Below are 13,119 nucleotides of genomic sequence, written 5' to 3' on the forward strand. Positions count from 1 at the left end.
GAGGACTAGGGAAAGATGGGTTTTAAATTAAGAAATATTGATTAATCTGTGATATGGAACTAAAATTCAAACACGTACATTTAATTAACAACTTATAGCATGTAAATTGAAGTTTTTTAATTTTCTTTTTTATTCAGTGAAGAGGAAGAATAAGAATCAAAATTTTCGTTACGAAGGTAACAAGATAAGCACTTTACTATAAATCTAATTTGACTTGTTAACTTCAAAACTTATAGTCATTGATCAAGTTTACCACATAGTGAAGTCCAGAGTCAGAACTGACAATAACTAGGTGAGGTGACCACCTCGGGCCCCTAAGTGTCTAAGACTCCCAAAATTTATATACCTTTTATATATTGTATTAGGTCTGATTAGCCCAATTAAAGAAGACTCAACTACACAAATATCTATTTAACTTAACTAAATAAAATAAATCAAGTGAATGCACGTTACGAATTTAGGGCTTCACTTTTATGGATTGCCTTGAACCATCAAAATCTTGATCTACTCCAACATTGGTGAAGGCATTGCGTGTGCATCCACATTGCGATATTATATGTATTATATATATCATGGAAAATAAAATAAAAAAACCTCATACAGCTAGGATGGTTGTTGGGTCGACAGAAGTTCATGATGAAGAAATTGAAATATATCCATAAGTGATCTCATGGTCTTTAAAAATGATTGTTTGAAAGAGCACTAAGGTTAATTGCTACGTGGTTCTAGCCTAGACATGGAAATATCCTGTTGTTAAAGAAAATGAAATTCAAAGTGGACCTAAGTAAGAATATTAAATGGAAAATTATGTTTTTCTTTATAATTGGAGATGATCCAAATTTGATTCTCGCTCTTTTATAGCTTTTCCCGTTTCCTTCGGGTCGATGAAAATGACTTCTTAAGTTGTTTACCATTTAAACTGCAATTCTATCAAAAGAGATGGGAAGTGATGATATTTATAGGAACTCCAATACGTGGTACTTTTTTATATGCAACTCAAAAACTTTATTAATTAATTAGAAATTAAGAAGCACCACAATCCGAAAATAGAGCCCAGGAACGGGCCAACCAATAAAGCTAAATGCAACCAAGCTATAAGACCGTAACAAGCAAAGGCCCAAAAACCAAAACAAAGGAAATAAAAATGACCATCAGACAACAACAACAACAAAAGCTAAAAAACAACAGACGTCACAAGCAAAACTAACTACAACCAACAAGCTTAAGCAAATTGCAGATTGCTAGAGCCAGAACTAGGGTCTAGGGATGTTCCACTCTCGAGTGAAGGCGAGATTAGCATCATAAATTAGTAGGTTTAATCTCGAGTAAGCAAATTAGTCAAGATTTGAGTTCGAAATAAGTGAGGAACATTGGAACAATGTACGTATAGCATCATTAGTAGGTTATTCTGGAGTAAACTTAGTCAACATTTGAATGCAGCACAAGTGACTAAGTGATATGTGAAAACTTCATACGTTTATTTAAACAAGGAAATTAAATTTATCAACACAAACAAAAATCACGTGCAGAGAGCCTAGTTTTTTTAAAAGCTAATTAAGTTAGAGCTCCCTTATATAACTCTTATCCTAGAATTTGGCATGTAGATGTCTCTGTTTCACTATTTTCTTGGGCATAGGCACTCAATTAAGTACATTCCACGTATTAAATTAGTGCCCTAAACCCTAAAATTAAGGTTGATCAGTGATCACTGGGCAAGCCTAGCCAGAACACCCACTAGTGGTGCGGGAGTAACAGTTGCTGGTTCAGCCATTTGGAAGTTGGATCTTGAATCCGAATAATCATCATTCTCATCCGGGCCTCCAACAACTGCTCCATCCAATACATTCGGGTCGGGTGAGTTCTTGTTGAACCATAAATCATAGCCACCTTTGCATGAAACAGGGGCAGGATCGTTCTTGATTGAAATAATGGATGCTGCTCTATGGTGAACTTGACTTGGATATTTTGACCCGAATCCGACCATGAAGCTCATACCACTTGGATTTGAACCCAAGATATAGTCCACCTAGTGGATGGGAAACAATAAATTTGAGTTAATTAGTAAGAAGTATATATGAACTCTTTTTGCCCTAAAAATAATAATAAAAGTGAGTAAAAAACAGTCATGGGTGAACAAAAAGAATGAATTAATTATATACTTTAAGAATGAGTGGGATTCCTTCCCTTTACTCTCTATCTTTTTTCTCTTTATTTTCCTCGAATCTCATTCATTCAAGCTCATTTAACGAGTTGTTAGTTCTGGTAGATTTTGTGAATTGAATTCTTTTTTTTTTTTTCTAAATTTAGAATTAGTTGAGAAAGTAAGAGGTCTTCCCAATAATTTTCTTTTTTGATACATTAGAGGGAATGTAACCTTAGATTTATCGTAACCTTAATTTATTACCTACGTACCCACCCTCCCTTTAAGGGATAGTTCCATAATAAAAAAAGGAAAATATTTGGGTCACCCCATGGGGGTACCCCAAGATCATCCATTCCCCCAAAATAACAATTTCGGTAATGTCGGCGCATGATCGAAACCGTTCATTTTTTAGATTACCTATTGTAGATCATCTCTGCAAAAAATCAAATCAATCGGAAATCGTTTGGTTATATAACTATTATCAATTAAGTAGAAAAAATTGATGGTTTTAAATTAAAGAGTGATTTTTTCTATTTAATCAACAACAGTTATATAATCAAACGATTTCCGATTAAGTTGATTTTTTTGCAGAGATAATCTATAATAGGTGATCTAAAAAGTGAACAGTTCCGATCATGCGCCGCCATTACCGAAATTGTTATTTTTGGGGGAGGGGTGACATTGGGGTACCCCCAAGGGGTGACCCAAGTAGTGTCCATAAAAAAATGAATCATTAGAATCTATTTAAATAAAGTTGGAAAACTGAATTTTGAATTTTGTGGAAATAAGAGAAAATAAGGGAAAAAAACAAAAGAATATTCCTCTTCCTTTTAGGAGCACCTATATCACCAAAGGCATCAAGTAATCACCAATTAATCAATGTCTCATTTAAATTTATAATTATAAATTTTTTTTTCTTATTCAGTTTATTAATTAGCAACCTTTTCTTTTTCTTTTTGTTATAGATTGTTAAGCATATATGATCATACATTTATATATATAGTACCTGCTAACTAGAAAGGATGAGTTAAAGATAAATCATACCTAAGCCCTTAGGGTTAGTCTAAGTAGTAAGTAATTAAGCTAGGTCCAAGGTTTGATTCCCTCCAATGTAACAAAAAAAAAACATATATTATACCTGTGATTGGACCAAGGAAATAAGATCAGAGGGCTTGACAAGGCCGGCAGGACATTGAATGGAGGCATGCTTGGCGTCCAAGTAATCAGAATAAGCAGTAGCAATGAAAACAGCAGTTGAGGTGTACTGAAGATTGTTCCATGGCAGAAACCACAACAACCCACCGGGTGTCTTCTTCACATTGCTGTTGCCTTTCTGAATGCAAGAGCAAATGAATTGCTCTGCTTGGCTCATGTATTGGCTCCATTTCCCTGAAGAATCTACCTTGCCCTCCAAAACAAGCTGCAAGCAAAGAACAACATGTCACATAATTACATACAAATATCGGCCGGGATGTTATATTGCAAATTAACTATAATTAAATCAACACATATTCAGACGTAATATTCTACATAATTAATAATTTTGATTCATAATCTGATATTCAGAATGATTCTACCTAATTAACAAATTTAATTCATAATCTAATAACATAAGATAGTTCAATATTTATCTATACACATTACCTTTGCAACTAGGACTTGTGCCCCAATGAACTTGTCATCCCAAGAGAACACTGTTCTTGCACCACCAGTATTGCCTGCTTGATCAAGGTAATCAAGGTACGTTTCATCATCGGTAGCACGATGAAGCCATGCAGCAGCCCACAATAATTCATCCTGACAAACAAAAATACATCATAATTTTCAAATTTCAATGTTTATCCTATGCAGGGCACCGGGGTGACCGTCCCGGTCCTGCACCAAAGGGTTCTAATAAATGTTTATATACAAAATAAGCGTCATGATGGAAGCCCGATTTTCTTATATTTATAGAACTCTTTAATGCGATTAACCGCGCATATTCAAGAATTTTTGTATATATATATATATATGTTTTATATATTAATAATTACCTCATATCCACTGCTGGAATAGAATTTGCCTGCTACATTGATGCTGTTTTGATAAACCCCTAAGTGACTACGAGCAAACTCAAACAACTCTTTTGCGTGCTTCAAAAGCTCAGATGCATATTCAGGGTTTTTGTCCTTGAAAGCAATGGAAGCTGCAGCCAAAGCAGCAGCAGATTCACCAGCAAGGTCAGACCCCGGATGCTCCTCATCGATCTTGAAGGTGGTGCGCGGGGTGGTCATGTCTTCCGGTCTCTGCCAACATTCGTGATCAGAGTCGCCATCACCAACTTCGCCATAGAGCACATTTGGCTGAAGGTGTGCTTTGAGCAGATAGTCTGTGCCCCATTTGATGGCATCCAATGCATTTGAGAGCTCATTCTTGGCCTCAAGTTTGTTCATGAACTCTATTGTGCTCCATGAGAGCATTGTTATTGTGAACGCCATGGGGAATCCAAACTTCACATTGTCCCCAGCATCATGGTATCCTCCCACAAGATCAACCTGCAATTATGTAAATTCATCATGGACAAATTAAGATTATGTACGTAGTTACTTATGAAAGAATAACAATTATAATCAAACAGATCACGCACATGGATAACTGACAATCACTAAATATTTGATAGGATGGTCACCTTTGAATGATGTGGTCTCACACCAATTAATGAAAATATTTGGTACAAGGCTTAGTTATGAATAAAAGCAGTTGATTGCGGTTTAATGACATGTAAATTTTTCCAATGAAAATATTTGGTACAATTATAAAAGGATTTTCTTATTCATATATTTTAGGAGTATGTACAAAATGATCGATAATACGAATGAGATGACTAAATGTTCACTACTACTTTTCTTTTAAGGGTAAAATTAATCATAGTATATATTACAACTTACACGACCATCACTTCCATCTTCGAGCCCAGAATCTCCACGCCATTGCACTCTTTGGTTAGGAGGCAAAGTGCCAGATCGCTGAGACTCATAATACAATAGAGTCTTGGTAAGAGCTTCACCATAATCTATTGAAGCAAGCACTCCATGACTCAACAAAAAGATGGAGAAGCAAAGCAAACCAAAGACATTGCCAGAACACATGACTCTTGGAAATTCAGTATGACCAAGAAATTAAGACTAATGCAATTGCAGTATTGCAAGGCTGTGGTAAAACAAAGCCTTAATGCCTCAAATTTATAGGGAAATTTTGGGTTCTTGAGGCCAATGAGGATGGCTATGATTTTGGTTTTTGAAATAACCTTCTATAATAGAGCAGTGATTGATTATTACAGTATATCCATTCCAGATTTCTTGGTTCAAAATTACGTACATTTTTTTTGGGCGTTCCGAAATGCATCTTACACTTGGAGCAAAAAATTGAGGACCTTCCATGTGGGTTTTGATATGGAATCTTGTTGAATATCATTACCATATTTCAAATTTATGACTTACTCAATGCAATTACTGGGTTGTTTTTGTTTTGTTCTAAACTTGTTAATTATTAAATTATTCACCTCAATTTGTGTGAATAAAAATAGGCTCAATTAGTGTGAGTAAAAATCAATTAGTGTTCTAATATGATAAAACTCAGTGCAATTAATTAGTGTGGCGTCGTGAATTATGTAAGCAATTTGAGCCTTACAAAAAATTGGATGGTCAGAGTCGTCAGACATTAAATAATGGCGTCAATTTGATTTTTTTATTAATTTACAAAGTTTGTGGGTTTTTTTTTTTTTTAAATGAAACGACATTTTATTAGAGCTCATTAGCTCAAGCAAGAGTACATAAATCCTGTAACAAAGTGTCCCGAATAATTTTTTCACTAAGAAAGTTCACCATATCAAGGCAAAATTAAGAAGATTAATTTTGGCGCTAATTAGGAATTACCATGCAAAGGAAATATATATGCATGGGATATTGTTTAAATGTGTGAAGAAATGCAACTAATTTAAGGCGAATATGCCAATTCTAGCATAAAATTATGAATTATTCAAGAAATTTCGAGACTTGATTGGGGCAGTGAACTTGGGAAAAGTCAAGGAATGGGGAGAAAATCTCATGAAATTAAGCTAGGGGTGTATAAAAGTTCATGGAATGTTGATGAGAACACAATGAATTTGCACATGGAAAATGCTATTTTTCCATTTGGCATGATTGCTAGTCTATTTGACATGAATATAGGGAGAAAAGTTGTGTGATTGTAATGCTACATGACATGCATGTTGATATGATGGAAAAGTCTAAAATGGGGTATGGTACGATCACTACTCAATGCTATAACGCCATGTGTTTTATTTGCTTTAAAAAAAACCGTAAATTTTAAAGATATATGCCAGTATATATCAATAAAGATCGCCCCTTACACATTGCATGACTACTCTACTGAAGAATCTCTATGATATGTTATGAATTTAATTATTCAAACTAAAACATATGTACACAGTCTTTCTCTATGCATAGTTTAATACTTTAGGGTATAAATCATCAATCGAGACATGTTCATCGGTATTAACTCTCATGGTTATGAGCTCCCATTCTTTAATTATAATTTAATCTACCCTAAAATATAACTTCAAACGTTAATTCTATATCCTAAAATATAGAACCTTATAACCTAAAATGTTGAACCCTGTCAAAAATGACCTAAAAAATGTAAAAATATCATAAACAAGCCCATGTCTGTTTCTTTAGTAAAAGAATGGATGTCTTGTAGAGATAATTTATGCGAATGGATGTCTTGTAGAGATAATTTATGCATATGTACAATCTTTAGTATTTAATAACAATTCGCGAACTTTACCTCGAGTCTCACTTGAGTCCGAGAACTTTACTATTTTAGATTCTATGGTCCATCAACTTTTTGACATTACTCACTTCAACTATGTCAGTCAATTTTATACAATTTTTTGTCAAATATATGCACGTGACAAGTACGTGCTTAACTAATTAGTGATGATTTTGCCCCACGCCCCCCCCCCCCCGGCCCCCAAAAAAAAACAGGTCACATGCTTGTCATGTACGAGAATTCAAATAAAATTGATGACAGGATTGAAGTGAATAACGTAAAAAAATTAGTGGACCATGGAATTTAAAAGTAGAGTTCGGGGACTCAAGTGAGACTCGAATAAAATTTGCAAATTGTTATTATATTAAGCATATGAATAATTATATACGTATTACAATTTAAATAGATTTATAACATTATGTCTACATGGTATGTACTGTGCTATGTAGTGTGAAGATCACATATAATAATTTTTTAAAGATGACTATTTACGAAATCTTCACCAGTTCGTATGAAAAGAATTCCCTTAGAAACATATAGAATATAGATTAACTAGGAATTTGGGATTTGGAGCATCTCACAACAAAATGTTTTTGGTCTTTTTAACGACTCAAATGTTGAGTGGGTATGTGCAAACAAATGAACTTCATATTACACAATGATGATTGCTTATTCAAAGTCGTCTGGGTGGTGTAGTCGGTTATCACGCTAGTCTCACACACTAGAGGTCCCCGGTTCGAACCCGGGCTCAGACAAATTATAATTTTGTTTTCTATTTATTGAAGCCCTGCGATGCAGATTTTATCATTTTGCCATTGCCATTGCCAACGATTTTTTTTTTTTTCTTTTTTTTTCAAGGTTTTCTTCAATTTTGGTTGAGCAACAGGTAGAGCCTCCTGAATGCTGGGTTTTTAAAGGGAACGATTCACAAGCATTTGCACCCATTTGAAGTCTTTCCACAGGTAATAGTTTTGCTCTCTCTGTGTTACCAACTCTTCTAACTTTGATCTATGAAACTGGTTTCAAGCTTTGCTCTCTTTTTGAACCACTCTTTAACTTTAATCAATTAAACTTGGTTTCATGTGGGTCTTGACTGGAATTACGGGTTTGGCACACCTGCAATTTTTGTTTATGATTTTGGGTTTTCGTTTCTGAAGGTAGTTAGTTGTAAGTTTGTAACATATGAATGGTGCTACCAAGCCTGTAGTTAAATGAATCAAAGTTTTCATGAGGCATATACAGGATTATAAGTAAGTAATAGTCTGTGTTTCCGGTGCTTTATTGTAGCCAGAAACAAATTTATTAATTTTTTTTGTTTGACAGTGTATGTTGAATGTAATGTGTTTGATGAAATGCATGTGTAAATTTGTTTCCTTGATGTTAATTTGGATCTTTTTTCTAAAAAGGAAGAAATCTTTTTGCTTGGGTTAAGCTTATATGTGAAAAATACTGTGTATAGTTTGGTATAGCTTGGTGGGCAGCAAAACTGTTCGCTCACTAATGGAGTTTGGGATTTATAACTTAGATCTTTTCACAGTTTATATTTTATATCAAGTACGTTTAGTACATTTTGTAGACTGTGGACGCATAAAAAACCTCAGCTGTTTTAATTTAGCATCCTTGCGCATGTTCTCTTCACATGTTGGAGGCTAGATTAAGCACCCTTCTTCAATAAGTTACGATATGTCGATATCTACTGTCAAAAGATATTGTTGATGCATGCGCAATAGTATAAGCCTTGGCCAACCATTGCTAGGAGGCTAGTACACCAGAAACCTATGGGCTATTGTTTATTTGGGTTTCACTCTTTTTCTTTTGGTTTTGATTTTTCTATATTGGCAGAAACGATTTCTAAGAAAGTGAAACGGCGGCATCTCTACATTGCTTGCCTTTTACAGGAGACATACACCATCGAAGAGGAAAAAATAACTGAGGTTCACTCAGAGAGTTGGAGTTGCTTTAACTACACTTGCTGAAATTGCAAAATTGTGATCTGAGTTTTACAAAGAGAAATACAAAATGCAAGTTCAAAGGCTTTCACTCCCAAGTTACACTCTCACTCCACCCACTGTCTCACCACCACAGAAACTCTCGACCAAGCTTTTGAGGTTGAATCCAAATTCCGAATCTGGGTGTTGCAATCTGCTTAAAATGGGGTTCAAATCACCAACTGGTTTGAGGAACCATGGTGGTTTGGCTGGAATCAGGTGTGGAGTGGCACAACAAAAAGATACTGATGATGGGTTTTATATGAGGAGGTGTGTGGAGCTTGCAAGAAAGGCTATCGGGTGTACCAGCCCCAATCCTATGGTGGGTTGCGTTATTGTCAAGGATGGCAAGGTTGTTGGTGAAGGCTTTCACCCTAAAGCTGGCCAGCCACATGCTGAGGTATACTTCTCTTTTTGGTTGTTTTAATTTTCCTTCTGAAACATTGGTATGTTATGTGAGCGACAAAGTGTGCTGGAATTTTCAGTTTTTACTCTTTGTTTGCTAAAAAATTAAGAAGACAAAAATAAATAAAAGAAAAATAACGAAACACATGGATGCTGGTTCTTTCAAGTAATTTTTTTTGGATACTGTCTTTGAAGTTTGGTTCTGTTCTTTCTGTGTTCTTCTCTTCCTTCTTGTTAAATTTCCCCTGGTATTTCCTTCACAACTCAGTGGAGCATTTAGTTTAATGATTTGTTTAGTCTGGCATTTTCTTTTTATTATACTGTACTTGGTGTTTTGAAAATTAACTTGGAGTTCTAGAAGAATTTTTCTGCTTGCATAATTTTGAAATTAGTTTAGCTTTGGTGGGATCCTTGTGTGTGCATGTGCAGAGAGAGAGAGAGATTACTTAGTACTCGGTACTTAGAACAACAAAAAGAGTGATGATTACTAACTGATGACTTAGATTTGTATAATTTCGATTTGGTAGGTTTTCATGTAGCCTGCCAAAATTCATCTTCTATCATACATTCTCTTAATTGTATTTTAATTTTCCAAGAAGCTGTTAATGAAAATTTATACCAGGAAGTTAAATTTCGCAGGTTTTTGCTCTGAGAGATGCTGGAGATTTAGCTGACAATGCAACAGCATATGTGAGCTTGGAGCCATGTAATCACTATGGGAGAACTCCACCATGCACTGAAGCTCTAATTAAAGCCAAAGTGAAAAAGGTGGTCGTCGGAATGGTGGATCCGAATCCAATTGTAGCATCAAAAGGGTTGGATAGATTAAGAGATGCAGGAATTGATGTTACTACAGGTGTAGAAGAAGAATTATGCAAGAGGCTAAACGAGGCTTATATCCATCATATGTTGACGAGGAATGCTTTTGTCACTGTCAGGTAAATTTTATTCTGTTTTGATTAATCAATAGTAAAAAGAAAATCATTGAACATAAAATTGCACGGAAATGATACCTTATTGGACACCTATTTTTCCCTTAATGTTTAGATGCTTTAGATTGTTATTCTTGGATAATTCATGAATGGATGTTGCGCTATCTGTTCTTTAGAATTTGCTTGCTAATCTGAAGTTGAATGTTGTTCTTACATATGAAATATTTTTCTGACAAGCAGATACTCTATCTCAGTAAATGGACTCTTTTTAGATCAGCTTGGAGAAGGAGTTGCTGAGTCTGGTGGTTACTACTCACAATTGTTACAGGAATATGATGCAATAATACTTTCTTCTGCCTCAATAATTGAAAACCCCTCTATTCCAGCATCCCAAGAAGCTGGAGCCAATCAACCGCTCCGGATTATATTAGTTAGGAATAGTAGTTCTCCAATCCAAATCCCTGGTCTCACCATGGAACCAACTGGTAAGCTAATAATCTTTGCAGAGAAAGAGTCGGCAGTAGAACTAGAAAGAGCTCAAACAGGTATTGAAACTGTGGTGTTGGATCAGATAAATTTAAATGCTATTATGGAATATTGTAACTCTCAAGGATTGTGCAGTGTTCTGTTGGATCTAAGGGGAAATTTTGGTGATTTTGAAGAGCTTCTTCAAGATGGTATTGAGCAGAATTTGTTGCAAAAAATCGTGGTAGAAGTATTGCCATTGTGGGATGTAAATGATGGTGGGAATTTTCCTATTGCATTGAAGAGCCTGAGTAAACGACTAAAAGTGAAGAATTTGCACCCTAAAATTTCAAATCAGAATGTTGTGCTTGAGGGGTATCTCTAGTTTAAGTGATTGGAACACAAATGAGATTTTACATGATTATTTTCATGTGGATGTTGGAGAGAAATAGAAGGATTTTTGACAATGTTCGGGGGATGAAGTTCGTTTTTGGTCTTCCTTGTGGGCTTCGGTTACCATTTTTTGTAATTTATGCTCATTGGGGGTTGCCATAACCTAGAAGGAAGGGTTGTTAACTTGTTATTGTATTGCGATTTACATGCATTGATGGGTAGCTGTAAGGTTTGGTGATCAGAGGACTACTGTAACTTAATTATTGTAAACTCCGTTTGTAACCATTGACTACTGTAAACAAAATTTTGTTTTTCATAAAAAAATAATTTCATGTGGATATAAATTGTTTTTGGAGTTTTGGCAATATTTTAATGTATAGCATAAAAATTGATATAAATTACTTTGAGAAAATCGAGTAAAAGGATGTGACATTTACACTCATTCGTAGTTGAGTATGCGACATTCAAAGTGTTCTAATTAAGGACTACATTTTCACTTACGGTTCAACCAAAGAAATTTTGTCCAATAATGCTAGGGATCTCAAATTTATAATCCAAATTTGGATTCCAAATACACATGTCAGTATTTTACTTGTAGTAAAATTAATAATCCTTATGATGGGCTATGTATGAATCAATGAAGTCTGACACATTATTTGAAATCTAAATTTGGGATCCCTAGCACTGCTCTATTTTGTCACTTTCGTTAGCATTTTTATTAAAAATTGATCATGTGCCAAACACAAGACCAATTTTAAGGGTAAAAATGTCTATTCCTCTATAAAATAATTAAAAAAATAAAACTAAATGAATTTTAAAAATAAAAAAAGGGTTCGAGATCCAACCCAACCGTCACCCCCTGCACCATGCCCCCCCTCCCCCCACCACCTAGCCCGACCCTCCCTCCTCCCCTATCAGCTCATCTCTCACTGCCTCTCCTCTATTTCTCTCTCATCTCTCTCATCCCTCTCATCCAACCCCTCCCCCTTCTACCCCTCATTTTCATTTTTCTTTCCTGCACCCTCTCTCTCGCGTGACTTTCACTGTGCGTGCAACCAGTGAATGACACTATACCCCAAAATATATTCATAAGAATTTTGTAAATTCACCTAGATATTTAAAATTAGAGTTTATTTATTACGATCATGTTAATCACTTATTGTTGGAATATGGGGTTTTACACATTAATCATCATCACCAATTGTCTTTGACTCTTTGTGTCATATCTAGTTCTTAAATATTTTTTTTGGTTTAATTTAATAGAGGGGTTTTAATTAAGAAATTGGGCTTTTAAGAGGTATATATAGTTCTTAGAACAAAAGAAATTATAGGAATAAATCATCAATAGTGGTAGAAATTACATACAAATATTATTAAAATTACATACAAATATTAATGCTAGGAACAAAAATCCTAGCAAATCATGGTTTCTTGTTCTTCTATTGCTATGAGCCTGTCAGTGGGTTTCCGATTCAACCCCACCAACCAAGAACTGGTAGGCTTTTACCTATGAAACAGGGTGACACCAGCAATGGCGGTGGCACCGCTGCCACCCTACAAAGTGCCGGAGTTTGAAAAATTTGGAGAAAAGAAACTGTGAGAGATATGGAAGAAGCTTGGAGGGCCGAAACTATTGAATACATATGTCTACTTGTTCGCCAAGTTGAAGAAGGCGAGCCGTTCGCGCTGGGGGTCGGCAATGGGCAGGGCCGGGCTAGCCCGACCCAATTTTTTCGGGTTCGGGCCGGGCTCGGGCTTGAATTATAGAAGCCCAATAGGGCTTTTGGGCCAGGCTTGGGCTTTAATACAGAAGCCCAAGGCCCGCCCATCGGGCTTTGGCTTGCGGGCTTGGAGGGCCGGGCAGGGCTAGACCCGAACGGGCGGCCTAGATGGGCCCAAAGCCTGTTTAGACACATATATATTTTCAAAAAAAATATAGGATTTTGGCTATGTTGTGATTTGAACATGAGACCTCACATAA

General features: G+C 35.5%; 2 protein-coding genes and 1 non-coding gene across 3 annotated transcripts; 2 read left to right on the forward strand and 1 right to left on the reverse strand.

Moving 5' to 3' along the window:
- Positions 1 to 1,705: 1,705 nt before the first annotated feature.
- LOC147291096 (endoglucanase 13-like) lies at positions 1,706 to 5,205 on the reverse strand. Its single transcript, XM_086235875.1, has 5 exons — positions 5,071 to 5,205; positions 4,177 to 4,677; positions 3,788 to 3,940; positions 3,282 to 3,563; positions 1,706 to 2,026 (listed from the first exon to the last, which is right to left on the reverse strand). The coding sequence occupies exons 2-5, from the start codon at positions 4,618 to 4,620 to the stop codon at positions 1,706 to 1,708; spliced, it is 1,200 nt and encodes a 399-aa protein (XP_086092001.1). The 5' UTR covers positions 4,621 to 4,677; positions 5,071 to 5,205.
- A 2,431-nt stretch (positions 5,206 to 7,636) lies between these two features.
- TRNAV-CAC (transfer RNA valine (anticodon CAC)) lies at positions 7,637 to 7,710 on the forward strand. The gene has a single exon. It is a non-coding gene; the product is annotated as a tRNA-Val (tRNA).
- Positions 7,711 to 7,764: 54 nt separating this feature from the next.
- LOC147291098 (Cytidine/deoxycytidylate deaminase family protein) lies at positions 7,765 to 11,470 on the forward strand. The gene is made up of 4 exons (XM_086237689.1): positions 7,765 to 7,917; positions 8,798 to 9,343; positions 9,988 to 10,286; positions 10,521 to 11,470. Exons 2-4 carry the CDS (start codon positions 8,975 to 8,977, stop codon positions 11,128 to 11,130), a joined length of 1,278 nt encoding a protein of 425 aa, XP_086093815.1. The 5' UTR covers positions 7,765 to 7,917; positions 8,798 to 8,974; the 3' UTR covers positions 11,131 to 11,470.
- Positions 11,471 to 13,119: the final 1,649 nt, after the last annotated feature.

Source organism: Dryas octopetala, chromosome 3, assembly GCF_963921425.1.
Source record: "Dryas octopetala chromosome 3, drDryOcto1.1, whole genome shotgun sequence".
NCBI classification, from domain to species: Eukaryota; Viridiplantae; Streptophyta; class Magnoliopsida; order Rosales; family Rosaceae; genus Dryas; species Dryas octopetala.